This window comes from Empidonax traillii, unplaced genomic scaffold (genome assembly GCF_003031625.1).
Source record: "Empidonax traillii isolate 1590-97213 ecotype Southwest subspecies unplaced genomic scaffold, ASM303162v1 scaffold283:size781446, whole genome shotgun sequence".
Lineage (NCBI taxonomy): Eukaryota > Metazoa > Chordata > Aves > Passeriformes > Tyrannidae > Empidonax > Empidonax traillii.
The window spans coordinates 1-18,954 of NW_020955476.1; the positions used below are offsets into that span (position 1 = coordinate 1).

Here is an 18,954-nt window from a genome sequence, read left to right on the forward strand (position 1 = left end):
GGGAGGTCGGAGGGATGCTGGCATGTGGCCGCTCCTCCGACAGCCGGTGACTGATGGAGGCTCTTGGGAAGGAAGGCTCTGTGCGAGGGGAGGGGGGAGAGGAGGAGGTGGCTTCCTCCTGACGCCATTTCCGAGGGCTGGGATATATAAATGAGCCGGTTGCTGCAGTGCCCCATCTGGGATCCTCAGCCAGGGCACTGGCGTAGATACACACTCCCGGTGCTGGTCTCCCCCCGGCACTCTGCCTGGAGCCCTCACGACAGCACGGACTCACCCTCTGCCCCTTTCTCCTTCCCTCCATCCCGCCAGCACCATGAGCCGCCCAGGACTGTTCGCCGTCCTGCTCCTGGCCGTGCCGGGTAAGTGGGGCTGGGCTGGGCTCCGTGTCCCCCTCCCGCGGGCAGCGCTGCGGCCCCGGCCCCCTCCGGCCCTCGGCACCGCGGACAGCGACGGAGCGGCCCCGTCAGCACCGCGGACAGCGGCCGCCGCAAGGTCACTGCCGAGGGCCGCGCCGGGCCCTTCCTTGCCTTCCCTTGTCTTCCCTTCCCTTGCCTTCCCTTGTCTTCCCTTCCCTTACCTTCCCTTGCCTTTCCTTGCCTTGCCTTGCCTTGCCTTGCCTTGCCTTGCCTTGCCTTCCCTTCCCTTCCCTTCCCTTCCCAACTGAAAGGGGTACAGTGCAAAAATCCAGCTGCAGCACCCAGGGACTACTTCCACCAGAGAGTGACAGCCCTCTTCTCCACTCCCATTTTTAGCAGGATAGTAATTCCTTGCTCATCTCACAACTGAAATGAATAACAAGTTATCTTTTTTCACCTCTCCCCACTTTACAGCCATCTCCCTTCCTGTGGCAAATGACATGAATAAAGGCGACACTAAGGTAAGGATGGGCCAGTAGTGGAAGGGTCAAATGAAGAGGAAGGATGTGATGTTTAACCTCCACCCAGCTGTTTGGTTTTGGCCTGCTCCAGCACTGGAGGAAGTCCCTTAGGAGGTACCAGAGGGATCGGACAAGCATGTTTAGCGAGGAGATGGAGGCTGGGTATACCTTTCCCCAGTCCTCCTACTTTCAGCTTTTCAAAGCTCCCAACAGGAGGTGACTCAGGAGAGAGTGGGGGGAGATGTGATTCAGGAAAGGGCATTGCTAGAACTGTGTGTGTTTGGGGGTGTGTACATCTGTGCTTGCACGTGTGTAGTATGTTCCTTAGACATGCATGTTCCGGAAAAATAGGCAACTGGTACTCTCGGCTTGCTAATCCATTCTCAGCGGCTGCTCAGCCTGTCTGGATGGCTACAAGCAGCGCGGGACTTGGCTGACCTCTCCAGCCTTCTTTTATAGGCTTCCGTGCCTACATCTGTGTCATGCCCTCTGACATTTATAGCTGCACTTTGCAAATGTGTGCTCTCCTTTTGGCAGCCTAAATGCTTGGATAGGTGGGTTTGCCCCTGTTTATCTGTGACAGGCACTACCCCCCTCACCTCCTCCTTCCCCGTCTTTCAGATAAGCCAATCTCTTGGCTGCCCAAATTAAAACTTCTACAGAAATTCATGTCCAGAAAGGAAACTCCAGCCTTTTCCCCCCTACTTCTTGACATGTTCTGTGTTTTGAAATTTTCTAGCCACAAATTGTTTTTTCCCTCAGCAGCAGGAGGGGAGGGTACAGGCTCCATTACCCGTTACCTATAGGACATGTGCCATGAACAATTCCTCCCTGTTTTCTGTCAGGCGTGCCTGGGCCTGGAGGGTTGGTTGCTTTGTTAAGACTTTTAGCCTGCTTAGCCCTTGCTGGGGCTGAGCCGTGAGCTGTGAGACACCGGATGCCTTCCTCGGTCTGTGTGCTGCTGAGGAAGGGCATGTGGGATAGGCAGTTCAACTGGCCATGCTGGAGTGTGATGCTCGTTGGGCATCTGGTGGCACAGGCCATTAATTCCACGATTTTCCCTGGGAGATCTATCCCCTAATATGTTCCATGTGTTAAAAATGGCACTTTTGTGGCAGTTGGTGCAACTCTATGGAAATGCTTCCACCAAGGAAGGATTCCTTCCCAAGACTGCCCCCCTCCCTGGACATTAGCCTGAGATATGCTTTATCTGAGAGCAAGATCAGCTTTCTTTTAAATTCGCTGTAATTGGAAGGAGCCTTAGGGCTTTCTGTCTTCACCACCCTCTGAGACACAGCATTTTAATGAAGGAAGTCCTGGTCTTACAGGACAGATCAGGGCAGGGATATCATCACATGAATACAGCAACAAGCACTGCAGCTCTTCCTACACACCATGCTCTGTGCCACCAGCATTTGTGGGTGGCTCAGGGCTGTGTAATGGGTGCTCAGCACCTGCAGGCCTTTCCTGGGCAGCTCATCAGACTTCCCTTACACCGAGGGCTTTCCACAAGCAGCTGAGCATGACCAAAGCATTTACAATGTGTCTGGTGTTTGCCCACTATTGTGCTTGTTTCCCACTTACTACCATACTTTTCAGAAGGGCCTGAGCACAACCAAGCTCAAACATGGAGAAGTCTGTCCTTCTAAGGACAAGATCCTTTGGAAATTTCTGTGTGGGGACATTGTGAGCTGCTCTTAAGGATCTAGTTACCTGCTCATGGTTAGATGATAGCTGTGGCAAAAATCCAGTCTGAGTTTCTGCACTGGATTAATTACATTCATTTGGAAAGGATCTCGTCCATTTCCTGATGCAGGCTATTATTTCATGACCTTGTGGAGCCTCACTTTGCAAGACTTGCTCTAACAAAAGGACAAGGAGAGTGCTGTGGAACGACTGCATTCTTCATCTAATTACCTTGCAAAGTTCCTCCACAGAGTTGACTGTATTTCTGTGGTGACTGATGTGGGTTTTTGTGCTCAGACAAAGACCTTGAATCAGCTTGGAAGCCTTTATAAAGCTTGAATAGAATATTTCATTGAACTAGATTCTTATTTCTCCTGCTGAGAAAGTCCTTAACTCTGAAGCTGCATCAAAAACTGTTGTAATAAGGGGGTTCAGAGGTTGGGAAACATGTGATAGGAGAATCAGAATCTGGTTTTCTTTCAATTTAATGGTAGAGTGAGGTGGCTCAAAGTCATCTAAAATCAGTATTATTGGATTGCTTGTGGTATAGGAGTTTAATACTAGGGAAAATCCTCTTGTTGATTTTTTTTTTTAGGTCTTTCCTGTAACATTTTTAATCCATCAGGCAATCCCCTCAAACTCAAAGGAGTTTAGGAGTTCAGCATTTTAGCCTGTGATCTGCAAAAGCAGAATTCTCTCCTTACATGGGGTGAAAATTTGCCCATTGCAGCTGGTCAATGAATATATCCAGTTGCTTGAATGAACAGCATTGTAGATGATTGGGAACTGCTGACTTGTGTTTAATTTCTGCTGCAGCCACAGTGCTCAGCTCTCCTGAGAATGGTGCATTGTGAGGGAGGTCAGGGCTCTCAGGGCTGCCTGCAGAAATCATCAGGAGAAAGAGATTCAGTGAGTAGTTTTTTTTCTCCCAAGCCTTACTTGTATTCTTTTTTTTTTTTTTCCCATTTAGCCTCTGTTTTTTCCACAGGCAGTTGTTAGCCTTGCATCCTTCCTAGGCTGCTTTATAAATAATCACCCTTTTGAAGCAGGCAGCCTGATTCCTATACCACTAACCACCACCAGACTGTAGTGAATGTTTCTCTCCTGTGTGATCGTTTGGGTCTACCATGATAACACATTAGGGCTTCCAGTGGTGTGTTTTTATGTGGCTTCACATCTGACAGAGGTATCATGTTGCCTCTGCACCTCTTTCATTCTCCTACCACACACACAGCTCTGGGATCCCTGTGGTATCGGCAGTGCTGCAGTTGCATGGATGAAGAGTTAGGCCTTTCATCTCAGTACAGGTGACAAACCAGATAAATAATGCTCCTCATCTTACACTGATGAGAAGAGCTGCTGGAAAGGGTGGGCCCAGAGTTCATCCTGTCTGAGAAGCTGCGCCAGATTTTCTTTGCTTTCAGATGACCTGCTACCGTGTACAGTTCTTTCAGTCTGTAACAGATGAACATTCAAAGTTCAAGGTCAAACACTTCTCCAGCGTGTCTTGTCCTTCTCTAGGGTTTGAGAGCAGTATTTTTACTCTGTGTTTGAAAATAGTTTGCCCCTCACCCTCCATGCCTGGCTGCAATGTAACTGTGGTGCCTTTCTCAGGCTTTGAGGACCTTATAAGATTTCAAGGTCACCTATTGAATAGCTATGACCCCTTGTTTCTCTCTACAACCCACTGAGCCCTTTTATGAGATGCAGCTTGAGATATATTGGCTTAAAAGAGGACGATTTTGAGCTTTCTATACATATATCCAGATACCCTTTACTCTCCTGATGTGCCCAGACCCTGGGATGGTCTGAAGCTGTGAAATCCTCAGCTTAATTGTGTGTCATGTTGAAGAAGCTCTTTCCATTGTCACGTGTCATTTGTTCACCTCTGAGTTGCAGGAGGTACTCTCTGTTCCTGCATCAGGTAAAATAGGAACTGAACATTCAGTTCTGGCTTAACCAGAAAGATCCATGACAGCACCTGCTGCATTTTAGCCTTTGTAACAAGTAGATTTAGGAACAAAAGACAAAAAAACAGTTTGTATTTTTGTCTCTTTCTAGGTGATGAAGTGCATTGTAGAGGTCATCTCTGATACTTTATCTAAGCCAAACCCCCTGCCGATCAGCGAGGAATGCCTAGAAACACTCCGAGGAGGTACAGCCTCAGACTTAATGCTGGGTATCAGCAAGCATGGATCTGGCAAGTAGGGGCTGGTCCTGCCCTGACCAGCAGAGCCCTGTATCTCTGACCCCTGTTAAGGGGTCCTCAACGCACTCACTTTCCTCACCATCACCCTACCAGTTTGCACTGTCCCCAGAAGCAGGGACTGAGCCGTTGCTTGTTCCAGGTCTGGCCTCATGCAGGCACAGTGGCCAGGGGGTGCTGGCTGACATGAAACTGCCTGGTTTTCATAGGACCTTCCTGTCGTCTTAACCACACAGTTAAGAGATGTGGCAGCAAATCAGGCCAAGGGAGAGGGAAGAGCAAATGAAGAGAGAGGTGGCATTTGGGGCTCTTTTTAATTTCCTGGGGGTAGGGGGAGGTTTTCTTTGGCTACTTTCTTTACTAAGTCTTCCCTATTGCAGATGAACGAATTATTTCTATCCTTCGCCACCAAAACCTATTGAAGGAACTTCAGGAAATTGCTGCTCAAGGTACAGTATCAGCATGGTTATTTGGGAATACATGGGGAAGTTATAGGGAAGGGTGTTTTCATCTTCTGTAGCCCCTTACACAGTTTTATTGCTTGTTTGGTTTGTGTTTTTTTAATTTATTTTACATTAGTTTGAGATCACATAAATATGCCCTGCGACGTATGATTACAGGACTTGCAGCAGAGATTGTGTGAGCGGAGACAGGAATTTTGATTATAACTCCAATATGTATCTGCAATATGTATCTAATGATTTCAATAACTATCAACATAATTTGGTGGTGATGGAGAGTATAGACATTTTGGAGTGGGAGACCCTAAAAGGAAATACTGTAATTTAATTCAACAAATAATCACCAGCTCCCAAACTGGAATGAAAGGCAAGAAAATCTTCACTGTTTGTGCAGCTGGAATTTAGCACTAAACCCAGGTATGGCAGAAGGGAATCCACACTGAGCATTGAGTAGAACTTGCACCTAAAAGATCCCAGTGAAAATGTTCTTGAGCTAATGGGGGATTTTTTTTATGGTTTTCTTAACTCAAATGCAAGCTTCTTGGATTTGGAGAGGTGCAGGCTGCTCACCATGGGTCAACGTGGGAGCAGCAGCAGCACAGAGCTGTGCAAAGGGTGTGCAAGGGGAAGAAGGGCTGTTCTCAGGTGCCCAGAGCTGACATGCAGGTTCCAGGCAAGGCTGCTTCAAAGCTAGTCCAGATCCCTCTGTCCAGGTGGTCAGTTGAGGTTGCAACAAGGCTCTCACCAGGCTACAGGGAAAGTACCTTCTAACCTTCCCTCCTTCTTCTCCCTGGGCTAACCTGGGTGACAGCTGGGCATCACCAGGGAGATGATCAGGGCAACCCTGTGCCCTGCTCCTGTGTGGCAAGTCTGCCAGGGATGGCTGGAAGGCAGTGCCACCAGAATACTATCAGAGTAAGGAAGACACAGAGGCAACAGGGAAAAGGGAGAGGAAAAATTTCAGAAAGTCAGGATTGGGAGAGAGTCTCATGCAGCTCCAAAGCCATATTTTCATCACTACCCAAATGGTGGAGGGGCCAATTGGGTGGTGACCTCAGATGGGCCCCATGGATGCTGCAGTGATCCATACCTCAGCCTCCTCAATGTGCTGGGATGCTGGTGCCTAGGCACAGCAGGGATTTGAGGAGGAGCACTCAGTTATAAGAGAGGCTGTGCCACTCGACATGGAGTCCATGAGAAGGAACTTGTTTCACAGAGGTGCATCTTGCTTCACTCTTTCCTTGCCCTGAGCCCCTCACACCACTTAGTCCCAGGGTAACATGAGCTCTCATCTACAGATCACAGAGAGTGGGGGTAGGACAGTCTTGTAGACCAAGGGAAAAGTAAAGGTGTTTATCTTGGTCTCCCCTGAGGTGGCTGCAGCTCGTTCTGCTCAGGCTGGAGAATCTACACCATTCAGTTCTGGGCTAGAGAGCACTGGGCAGTGTTCCCTCTTGCCGTTACATTAAGTTATAGAAGCAGGGCATGAGCTGGGTTAAAAAGACCTTTCTTGGCCTGCAGACCCCATTGGAATGGGACTGTCTGGGAAGTGCTGGTTGCCAGGACATCTGCATTCTGATCTCCAGCTTGTGTTGCCTTCAGACACCTTTCTCCAGGGTGTTGTGTTTGTCAAGTGTTATCAAGTGGATAGCCCCAGGCTATCCCTGCAGTGGGAATGAATGCTGCTTCTTTCTCCCAGCACTCTGGGGAGAGAGGCCCCCACAACCAGGCTGGAGGGCACAGTGATCACCTCAGCAGACGTACATAGGCAGAATTTGGCAGGAGGCAATATTTATCCCTTAATTCTCTAATGCTGCAGTCTTTTGTTGGCCTCAGTGTGCTGCAGTTCAGCACCTCTTATTCCCTAGATCTCCACCAATATTAGTTTTCCTGGCAACCCTGCTTCTCTGTTTGTTTAGAGACCATTTTATTTCCTGCAGATGATGTTTTTGATCGTGGTTTTGTTACTGAGGTTGATTCACGTATCCTCCAGTCTCACCTCTCCTCACAGCTCCCCTGTGGCAGATTTGTCTGCTGTAGAAAATACAAAGGGTGCAGAGCTATTTCCCTGCCTTTACTTTCTGAAACACAGGAGGGATTGTTGCCTTTCCGTACTTTTTATTACTTGACACAGGTGCCAATGAGAGAACTCATCAGCAGAAGAAAAACAGTGGCTTCGAAGATGAACTTTCTGAAGTCCTTGAAAGTCAGAAGGACAAGAACAAGCAGAGAGGTCAGTGTCAGCCTCCACCCCCAGGAAATCCAGGTCAGGCTGTAAACAAGGATGTTCTTTCTAACAGCCTTGATATGTCCACCTGCTTCTCTTGTAAGCATCTTCTTTGATGCTGTCACTGAGACACACAAAGCAACATGATGTTTGCTTTCTTCTTATTTACAAGCTTAAACAACATGTAGTTTCTGAGCTTTAGTAATTGGGGATTGTCAAGTTACCAAACTGGTACTGTTTCTACCCCAACTATCACTCACTCCTAATGTTTAAATGAGTCACAGCCAGGGAAATCCAGGACTGAAAGACTCAGTGATACAGGCAAGAGTGATCTGGGTCTGTCCCTGCCACCCTTGTTTACAGGCATCTAAGATATTGGGGTAATGGATCTCTGAAAGAAAAATGGAACTTGGTACACACATTGCACATGCCCCAACAAAACCACTGTATCTTGGAAAGATCATATTCAGTTGGGATTTTCCCTTGTCACTATGTTTCTACAGCCTGACTAGAGACAGGCAGTTTAGCAGAGAGGAGGGTTTGGCCCCTTTCTTCCTCCTTGTCAGGAAGACACAATGCTGCTGTGGGGGGATGTGACTTCTTGTCTAGCAGCTGCACCCCCCCAGAGAGTCTCAAGAGGGCTCTGGGGCATGTGGTTGAACCACAGCAGCACAGAAACTTCATTCCAAAGCTGCTCAAAGCAATGAGTAGTGACACCCCTGGGGGCTGCTGATGCAGCCAGCATGGCCAAAAGCCAACAGACAGGACGGTGGCACTGGATCTCCCTCCTGTCAGGGCAGACCTGAACCTCTTGCTCCAGCAGTGTGGAGACCGATGAGGATGAAGTGTGGCATACTGGGCCTTCCAGCCCTGCTGACAGTCCAGTGCCAGTGACACCAGTGACCAGCACGGTGTCACTGGTCTTCACCAGCCTTGTGTGACCAGCATCCCCTCAACCCAGTACACCCCTCAGCCCTCCTTGGGGCTGCAAGAGCTTTTCCATACCTATCTGGCTTTTAAGTACACATCTTTTCTTTTGCAAAGTGGTTTCTATGTCTAATTGTCTTAAAAGAGACCAGTGTCACCTGAGCAAGAGCAAATACCCAGCTCACATTAAGCTCCTGCTGAGTAGCTCCTTTGCAGATGCAGAGCCACTCCCCCTCTCTCCAGCACCCTGGGAACACGGCTGGATACCTGTTTAGTCTGATGGGAGAAATAAGAATGCAATGTTAGCACAGCACTCAGAGCAGGGAGAGCTGAGCAAGTGCCGTGTTACACTCCTAAATAATTTCATTTTACTTGCAATCTGGTTTCACGCAGGGCGAGTTCGTTGCTGGCATCTCAAGAGACGGTGATGAGGCCTGTGCCGCAGCAAAACGCTTTGGCATATGTTTAACTTCGGCCTTGCAAGTCTCTCCAGGAGCACCGGCACCAGAGAGAGCACTGCCTTGCCTGAACACAAACATATGCTGAAGTGACTTGCAAAAGGATCCACGGGCTGGCTTAGCAGATTGCTGAGCAGGGCTGAAGCTCCCTGGGAAATGGTTGGGCTTTGCTGCTTGTGAAATGAGCTCTCAGCAGAAGTGTTTCTTCTTGTTTGTCCTTGTGCAGATGCAGCAGGGGAGCACTCTGAAGACGAACAGCCCACAGGGTCCCTGACTGAGCCGACAGAACAGAAACCCCTGCAAAATGAAGATTCAAGAGAGGAGGGAAAAAATAGCCTGGAGGAGAGGGAGCCCAGGCCAAGGGATACTGACCCTGAAGAGAAAGAGGATCGGGAAGAAGCAGAAAGCAATGACATAAGGGATGTAGAGGATGCCCAGCGAGACAAACCTTTGGACAACCACATAGGCAAAGATTTCAGTGAGGATGAGCATCAGCAGCAAGGGGATGAAGAGGAGGAGCCCAGAGGCTCCAGGGACAGCCTGGAGCTTGAGGGTGAGGGAGAGGAGCCATCCAGGAAGGGTCGGAAGCACAGCAAGGAGGTGGCAGGGGAGCGTGTGGAGCGGGAGGATGACGGAGATGATGCTGCAGAGGAGGACCCTACTGAAGCAGAGAGGTCACTTGATTTGGCTGAGGAGGACGAGGAGGCTGAGGAGGTGCAGGGAGATGACAGTACGTATCCCAGTTGACTGCACAGATACTTTCCTATGGTAGCTGAGAGCACTGAGACAGATGGATTAGAGGCTTTAAAGCCAAAAAGCTGAGGCAGGTGCTTACTGGGTTTACAGAAATACCCTTGCCAGCAGCCACCCAGACCTCACCACAAGCACCTGACACATGGGCCCATGCACAGCAGGCAACAGGCCCTGCAGCTGCCTTGCTGCCTGCTGCTCAGCTCTTCTAGGTCCTAGGGACAACCAATTCCTTTTTCTTGGACTTCCTACAGGGTTTTGCACTGCTGACTTCAAGCCTCGCTACTGACAGGGCAACAGGAGAGTGGGTATTTCCAGAATCCTAGGAAAGTGGGCCTAAGTCAGGAAACCCATCTGGCATCACCCCTCAGTTCAAAGGTGGACTGCAACCAGGTTAACAGTTGTTTTCACTGTTTTGTTTTATGCTCTTTCAGATAATGATGATGAGCTGGGATTTGGCAAAGATGGGCGGAGCTCTGAGGAGGAGGAGGAAGAGGAGGAGGAGGAGGAAGAGCAGCCCCGGGCAGTGAGAGGAGGAAGACATCACCTTGAGGATGAGGGGATGCAGGAGGAGGAGGACACCTTCCAGACCAGGGATGCCAAAAGTGATGAGACAGAGGAGGAATCCTCCAGGGAGTGGGAAGACACCAAGAGATGGAATAAAATGGATGAACTGGCCAAGCAGTTGACATCAAAGAAGCGCAGGGAGGAAAATGATAGTGAGGAAGACCCAGACAGGTCCATGAAAAAGGCATTTCGGTCCCGCAAGTATGCCTTCCGTAGTCCAGAGGGAGATGTGAAAAGGTCATGGAAGCATCATTCAAAGGAGGACAGCAGTGAAGGAGGCTTCCCACTTGCTCCCATGCCTGAAGAAAAGAAGGACGAGGAGGGCAGTGCTAACAGAAGAACAGAGGTTGGTGTACTTAGGCTTAAGAATATATCCTGCCTGGTTATCCAAACTATGCTGGGAGATGTAGATCTCCCTTGGCATTAACATAGCCAGCAAAGGTTATCTGTGACATTAAGCTGAGGCTTAGTGAACTTTTAGTCATTCAGCCCCAGGTACTATTGAAATTTGCACCTAGTTGTGTCTTTGTTTTTTATCTTTGTTTTAGTGATTAAAGCAAAACCATTCCCTGCCCCACAGAGTCATGTCTCCAGTGACAAGACTTTTGCACTGGCCTATGCTGGACATGGTGACCAGAGCTATATCTGGAGCCTGGGGATGGGCCTTGTGTCTCAAAGCCCTTCCAAGTCAAAGGAAATGCTTTCCCTGTCTCAGGAATGGAGTGAGTAATGTCAGACCTCCTACAGAGGTTAATCAGGGGTGCAGCTTGGTGAGAAAGTTGGGCCATTGCAGTCAAAACTGTTAACAGACGTTGGAATACATCCGAGTCAGGCTTTCAAAGTCAGACATCTCCTTCCCTGATACCTTGCGTGATGCGGGGTAGTAGCTCAGCACCTCCACAGAAGCCAGGACTGGTGGATTCACCGTTGTGCTGAGGCCCAGCTCCAGGCACAGGAGTTGATTTGGGATAGCTCAGAGGGCTTTGTGGGTGTTTGCCCTGGGACAGGCCATGATCAGGTGCCTGGGAAGAGGCTGGGGCAGCAGGAGAACGAAGCCAGTTTGCTGCAGCTCTCTTCCCTCCAAAACAAGCCTCTTGCTTTAGTTACTCACCAAACCACTGGCCAAAGATTGCCCATCAGCATCCCCCACCAAAAGAGCATCTCCACTTGTGTTGGTTCAAAGCAAAGCCAAATGTCTCAGCTTGAAGCAGGGATGCAGTGGGGTGGGCTGCCCCCTCTGGCTCCTCACTACCATCTGCTCACATCCCAGGTCTCTCCCCTTAGGAGGTTGCTACCCACCTGCCCCATGCCAGTGGCTCTGGGGTCCACCTTGTCTGCAAGGCGGTGGACTCAGTCTCTAAACTAAGAAGGACTGGGAAGGAGGATGTTGAGGCTGCAAAACTGCTATGTTTACAGCTGCAACAACACTTTCTTGGGTTTTTTTTGTTTGTTTGGTTGGTTTTTTGTTTGTTTGTTTGTTTTTAAACTAGATCAGGGCCTCTGGGAGTCAGTGAGGAAGTGTCTAGACAAGGTACCCAGCAGTGAGGGAAGGGAAGACAGGCTCTGTCTCTGCCAGACCAGCTGCCATCCTGTTCCCTCTCCTCATTTTCAGGCCATGTGGTGATGTGGCTTGGCCAGTGAGGCCAGCGTGGGCACAGATGGGGGCTGAGTGTGCTGTTCTCTGCACTCTCCAAGGCTCAACATGTGGGGCCAGGCAGAAGTGATCCAGAACACACAGGCACAGCATGAGGCAGTGGTTTGGGCCTGACCAGGCTCTCTTTGGGTGCTGCAGAGTATCTCAGCACAGAGCTATTTTTCCGCTTTCTGGGGGTTCCAGCTGTAACCAAAACTCTCCTCCAGAAAGGCAAGCCTCAGACAGCTGCTCCCTGACCTGCTTCAAACAAAACTCACTGGAACAGCGGCTTGGGCTCAGTTGGGCTCCCAGCGTGCTTGTGGCACCCTGAGCTGCTTGCACCCTGCTGCAACCAAAGACGTCCCAGGGCCCTGTGGAGGGACACGGTGACTTTTTCCCTGTTCAGGAAAATAGCTCAGGGAAGAGAAAAAAATTACTTATTTTTACATTCTTCCTTAATTTTTTTCACACCAGCCAGATGCAGTGCTGGGAAGTAGCTCAGTGGCAGCCTGTGCTTGGCAGCTGCTGCAGGCTTTGTTCCCTCTGCACAGGAGAGGGGCTGTCACCTCGGTTCTGCTGATGGGAATAGGCACTTGTAGCATCTACAGTGCCAAGTTTGCTCCCACAGAGCTTGCTGCTGCATTGGGAGAATGCAGAGAGCCCCAGCTGATGGCAGCTGTGAGGGACAGGCAGGGCTGGAGCTGGCAGCAAGACAGGGCCAGCTGGGTACGACCCAAGTTCAGGTAAAGCCATGCAGTTAGGAATTTGAGTACCTGCACTAAATAAAATAGCTTCAGGTGACAGCACAGATACACAAGAGCCGCTGTAGAAAGACCACCAAGTGATGGGCAGCTCGAGCCTTGATGGCCTCCTCAGTCACTACTTTTCCCAAACAGAAAAGCTTCTTCTGATAGTGGAGGTACACACAAACACCCAGGGCAACATGGGGAGAGGAGACACCACCATCCTCTGCACGAGCAGGGCTCAAGCTGCACTTGCCACAGGTGGCAGGCACCAGCGTCCATCCTGGTTTGACTGCACTGGCTCAGTGCAGGTGCCCGCTGCAGTTCAGCAGAGCTGCCCTGGCCCCAGCTCCCTCCAACCTGTTCTGGAGGTACAGACCTGCTGGGAGCTGCCCTGCCTGGCAGAAAGAAGGCTGAGGAAGGACGGGAGCTGCACGTCTCGTCCCCATTACCTGCTGCAGCGATTAGGACAGGAGAAATCAGGGTTGTACGCAATGTCTGTCCAGAGGGGCAAATGCAGGAGCAGGCTGAAGGAACGGGGCAGGATGCGGCTGTGCTCATGCCCCAGGCAAGGCTTTCTGTAGCTCTGTGGGGCGAGGGCTGCCCACCCGTGGGTGCTGACACGTGTCCTGGGCTTCTGTTGCAGGACCAGGAGCTGGAGAGCCTGGCTGCCATCGAGGCCGAGCTGGAGCGCGTTGCCCACAAGCTGCACGAGCTGAGGCGAGGCTGAGGGCTCCAGCCCTCCCTGCGCAGGCGAGAGCACCGGCGCCACCCTCCCGCCTCCCCACCGCGTTTCCATTTCCTGAGTTAAGAGCAATTAAGCCGAGCAGAAGCACCGCCCTCGCTAGCGCCCAGGCCTGCCTCCCTCGCCATAGTGTTGTGCCCATCGCCGCTGCTTCACCTCACGCTCCCCTGTCCACTCGGATCCCCACCCGCCCGGCCGGGCGCTGGTGGGTGTGAAGCGCAACCTACGTGTGTATTTTCTGTCTGGGTGGGGGTTTTTTCCCCTCTTTTTTTTTTTTTTATTTTAAAGACAAGACAGCTTTCTAGAAAGTTCTCCTTTCACCGGTAGTTTCACTGGGTAAAAAACTGCAATAACTTGTTATCTTTTGATTAAGTGCTGAGAACTCTGACTGTAATATATTCTATATAAAAAATTTATCTAAGGAAAAATAAAACTGCAGTGGGTTTCTTCCTTTGTTTTGGCAGCTTCAGTCTCTGTTGTCAGCACGGCACGCTGCAGGGATCCTGCGGAGAGGAGGGGAATGAAGGGCTCCCCTCACGCAGACACGTGATGATGGCATTTCCCTCCTTCCCCAGGCTCCTGCGCTGCTGCCCGCTGGGGCCCAGCATCGAGGACACTTCCCTGTGGTCCCCAAGCGCTGCAGAGCTCTCCCTGCCCATCCAGGGCCCGCTGGTGCTGCACAGCTCAGCCCTGGCACTGGATGTCCTGGGAGCTTCAGTGAGACCTGGGAGCTTCAGGGGTCACAACCAAGGTCCATTGGTGAACACAAGGCTGACCAGAGAGAAAACAATTAAAAGTTTAAACACTGTGTCAATGCTTGACCAACTCAAGCTCTTCGGACAACACACAGGTAGTTTAGAAAAAAAAGAAGCAACAAATAGGCTAGTCACGAGGAAAAGTACTGGTCTGTGATTCCCCAGAGGTGAAGGCCCAGCCCGAGGGGATGTCCCTCCCGTGTGCCGGCCCACAGGAGTCGTGGCGGCTGGCTGGCACTGTGCTTACAGGCAGAACTGTCCCCATCCCTTGGGTTTCAGGCTACATGGCAGCTGGAGGACTGGGTGGTGCCTGGGCTGGGGAAGCTGGCCCCAAAAGTCTCCAAAATATTACAAAAATCATAATATTTCAGATGTTCTTTGTGTATTGGCAGCAGAGGAAAAGGCCCATCCACTGCAAGGGCTGTACTCCAGATGCCCCAGTTTGAAGCTCAGCTGAGACCACAGAACAGCTGAGACCCAAGGACTTTCTTCCAAGGGAAGGATGGTATTCAAGGCCTGAGTGCAAGGCCTGGGAGGATGCCTCACCAGCTGGTAGCTGCTGCTCTGCTCAGCCATAACTCTGTTTGCCACAGCCAGCCCTGCCTTGGGGTTGCTGCACCAAGCCCCAGGCAGCATCTAATGAGCACCCTTGTGAGAGTGCCTGTTGCTTAGCAAAATTTATTGCTGCTCAGTGAGATAACTCTCTCTCTCTTGCACCAGCCAAAACAGGGTTCTGATTAAATATTCCTGCTACCTTTTGAGAAATCAAGAATTCCTATCCCAGATGATGAAAGAACAATCACCTCAGAAGCCTACGCTATGAATAAATTCTTATGTATAAGAGTAGCTTAAATCCCAGTGATGTTTAGGTGTGTTATATAGCAAGCTAAAAATAGCTGACTTCCCTCTAATTGTTAGAAGAGAAATCAAATAAAATCTTTCTGGTATAAGGATGTCCAAAACAACTGCAAACAACTGCACTCAGGAAGGATGTGAACATTCAATTCTCGTGAAAACAAGTTTCTCCCAAAAAGCTGTTCATCTCGCTGCCCTATGCACTCAGAAAGATGAAGCAAAGTAGAACTTGTTATAAGGCATTTATTTTCATTATGTGTTGGAAAGGGACAATTCTCTCTTCAAAACAATTACAGAGATAATGCCACAATACCTACTGCATATTGCTTTACTGTTGAAACCAAAACATTGTCCAAAAACAGGTGCTTGGCAAACAAAAAGAAAATGAATATACTACCATTGAAATCAATGCTGTTAGATGAAAGCACCATCTTCATTGTCAGATCTGATCAGTCATGCAATTGAAGACGCCAAATAGCAAGTATTTTGGGTTTTACAGTAAGCCATGATCTTTTATGGGTTTATATAATTCTATACAAATTTAAGTACAAAATGGGAATTATGTTTCAGAAATCATAGTGAACCAGGCTGAAGCGAATCACAAGACACACTTCTTAACACTGTACAGCTGGATTTGAACACAGATACCAATGAACTTGCGCAACCTAGCACACACACAAAATGGTCCCCGAGATTCAGCCATGCTTAGGTGGGGAGCAATGCTGGAGACTGAAGGACAATATCCAACACTATTCACACCCAGAGGGCCAATTTTCTCAAAATTGTTGGGATCCCAAGGAATTGTTACTCCATTTTAAGAACGACAGTGTTTTTAGTATGTGGTTATCACAAGGGTATACACAAGCTGTATCAAATACTGAATCAGAAATAAATAATAAAAGATACATCTAATACATCTTTTTTTAATTTTTTTTTTTTACAGCACTGACTTTACAAGAGGATAGACAACCCATTTTAGGGACTGCTAACATCTGAAACAAAGAAGTCACTATTTTATACTCAACATATACTCAACCTTTTAATAACTTTATATATGTATATATGACTTTTCACACAAAAAAAGTTAAAATAATTTATATCTAAAAACTACTGTGTAAAGAACAAAGAAGGAAATAAAATGTGGGTTTCTTAAAAAAGGCTGGAAGAGGAAGACCTGATTTTCATAAACTCCATTTGCTGTTTCAGCTATTTCTGGAGTTTCAAAAGATTTCCCGGCCATCAACAAAAACTTCCCAAGACACTGAGAGCCCTCTGCAAACTTATGACATGTTGGGCAAGGTCACCTGCTAATGAGCTCATGTGGGCCACAGGCATCTCCTAGCATCCACCCCAGTGGATTCAGGATAAGAATCATGGAGAGAAAGAAAATATCTCCCCAGATTGCTATTAAAAACCACAGAGTGAAATTCTGGACCACTGGTATCACGGTTTCCACTGGCCAGGATTTTACTCCCAAGCCCTACCCTCCTTGCCCTCCTGCATCACAGATACAGGACGTTTTCTCACAGTGGATTTTTTTATTTCCACAGGAAAACTACCCCAACATCAGGGTGGACCAGAGCCCAACAGCCAACAGCACACAGAGAGTGAAAACGATTTCCTTTGCTTGCTGCAAACGTTACTGTGCTTGTGTTGCTGAGGAATTACTCTAACATCTCTTATTTATACCTGGGTCCTCAAAAACTTCAACCATCTTTAGTAATTTTTGTGGCCATGTAAATGTGACAGAATCCATGGAGGATCTGAAACCCATCCAGTCAAAAGCTCAGGTGTTGATGGCCTGGATCTACACACAGTGAACAGAGAAAGGGAAGGTAGTGAAGATGTGGAAAGTACTTTTCTGGAGGTTACATTCCTCTGAAATAGATATTAAAGCAATATTGCAAATAAAATCAGTAATGTGATCTGCAACAGCATGTCCATTTATCTATGAAAGCGAGAGGAGATTATATTAAAGGAAATATTTTAATCTACACAAAGTATTTTCACATACTCCTAATTACAAAACACACACCATAAAGTAATTTTATACTGAATACAGAAATCAATACATCTCTTACTAAAAAGGAGAGAGGAAAAAAAAAACTTATCAGGGTAATGCAAGTGAATTCCTGCAAGAGTGCACTTGGGGAGACTGCTATTAACTCAAAATAGGCTCTATTCACTAAAAAACCAAAACCCAAGATTTTCTGCACAGCTGTAGAAGGCAAGGCTGCAAGCTAGTGTGGAAAAGCCTGACTCACTTGTCACTGCTGCCACGCAAAGACTTTAGGAAACCAGTGTTAGCCTAAGAACTGAGAAGTCTGGATTATTTTAATTGGATGGAAACAACAGAAGAATTTTTCCTTTGTTTTGCCTTTTTTTTTTTTTTTTTTTTTTTTTTTTTTTTTTTTTTTTTTTTTTTTTTTTTTTTTTTTTTTTTTTTTTGCCAGCCAATTCAAACACCTCTGGCCCTTGGTGTTTTTATTCTGTTGCCTTTGGACTGTATTCTGCCTCTGTTATCCAACCACTGCTCCACCTGGTTGTCCCCTGGCTGGACACTGCTCATGTTTATTCTGAGAAACTCGAGGCTTTATCTTGAACCATCCTCATAACCTCCTGAAAGCCTCAGAATCGGGTCCTTAATTTGTAATCATCTATAATGAAAACAAATTGAACTGGTAGATTTCCATCTGCACACCCTGCTACAGACCTCCTCTACACAAACATTCCTTCACTGAGGATGGAGATCTTTAAACAGCTTTATCATTACAACAGTCTGAATAGTACTAATAAATATGTCCTCTCTGCCCCCCCAGCCCAGTCGATCAGCTCCTCAGCGCAAAGGTTGCACAGCCAGACCCGTGGTCAAACAAAGGCAAACCATCTTTGGCCCAGTGGCAGTTCTGCATTACACAAACCACAAGTGACAGCACCGATGCTCCTGGTTTGGCTGCGTTTCTGCAAATGGTTTTCACATTTTCACATAATGACCAGGATGTTCTGGCATAGGCTACAAACTCAAGCACAACGTGGCCCAGCCAGCTACAGGGGGAGGAGGGTGGTGATGACTTTACATTGCAGGCAGCAGTAATACCACTCAAGTTCTCTTCAACAGGGAAAAATCTTCACCTGTTGAAGCTGATTATATAATTACAGTGGAAACCAGAGTCCCATCTCCTCCACTATGCTGACACAAAACATGGAGAAATTCCAGTCAAGCTAATGGTGTTCTTGTGGATTTCTAATAGTGAAGCAGAACAAAAGTAAATCCTTAAAAAGCTAACTGGTGACCATGTAATTTTAATACAATTGCTCCCATCAACACAGCAATAATAGTGATGCCTCTGAAAACACAGAAAAAACTTCTTCTAACCCACAATAACAGAATTCAAACAGAAATTATGGAAAATCTCCCCGGATTGTCTGCAATTTTAAGAGCAAGGGCATTCTGGTATGGTCTAATGTTACTACACTCCTCTACTTTTACAAAGAAAGACAAGACTACAGAGTATTAACTAACTTACTGTGAAGCTTATCTTAAATCAAACCTATTCTGAAATTACCAAATGAGGCAGCAATTCAGAAAAGCACTTCAGCGCAGGCTTAATAACATACTCATGCTTGAATATTTTGTAATAATGTAACTATGTCTGGATACTTGGTAATTTACAGTTTTGGCTTTTAAAAGTTGGTCTCCCGATTTGCCCCTGTGATTTAGTAATATTCTAATATACGAGCCACAACATTAATTTCTGCAAGGAAATATAGTAGTATAGCAATTGCATGGTAATTTCTGTGAAAACTCTATTGTAATGCCACATCGCAACAGGTACCTGCATATCTGCACCTGGTAAATTAAAGTGATACCGATACATTCGATAAATAAAAAATAAATTACAGACTATGGGAAAAATGTCACTGATCACACCAATGACCTAAACTTGTTTTCTAGTTACTGCCAAGGTCTGGAGTAATATTTAAATATAGTATTTCTGCAAGCATTAAGAGAATTACAAAATAAACTTCTAACAATCATTTGTAAACAAGTTTAAAATGCACAA

At 47.7% G+C, this 18,954-nt stretch overlaps 1 protein-coding gene across 1 annotated transcript; it reads left to right on the plus strand.

Moving 5' to 3' along the window:
* The first annotated feature begins 147 nt into the window (after nucleotides 1–147).
* On the plus strand, nucleotides 148–13,730 carry CHGA (chromogranin A). The gene is made up of 8 exons (XM_027890304.1): nucleotides 148–359; nucleotides 831–877; nucleotides 4,625–4,718; nucleotides 5,150–5,218; nucleotides 7,365–7,463; nucleotides 9,069–9,572; nucleotides 10,027–10,505; nucleotides 13,182–13,730. Exons 1-8 carry the CDS (start codon nucleotides 314–316, stop codon nucleotides 13,263–13,265), a joined length of 1,422 nt encoding a protein of 473 aa, XP_027746105.1. The 5' UTR covers nucleotides 148–313; the 3' UTR covers nucleotides 13,266–13,730.
* Nucleotides 13,731–18,954: the final 5,224 nt, after the last annotated feature.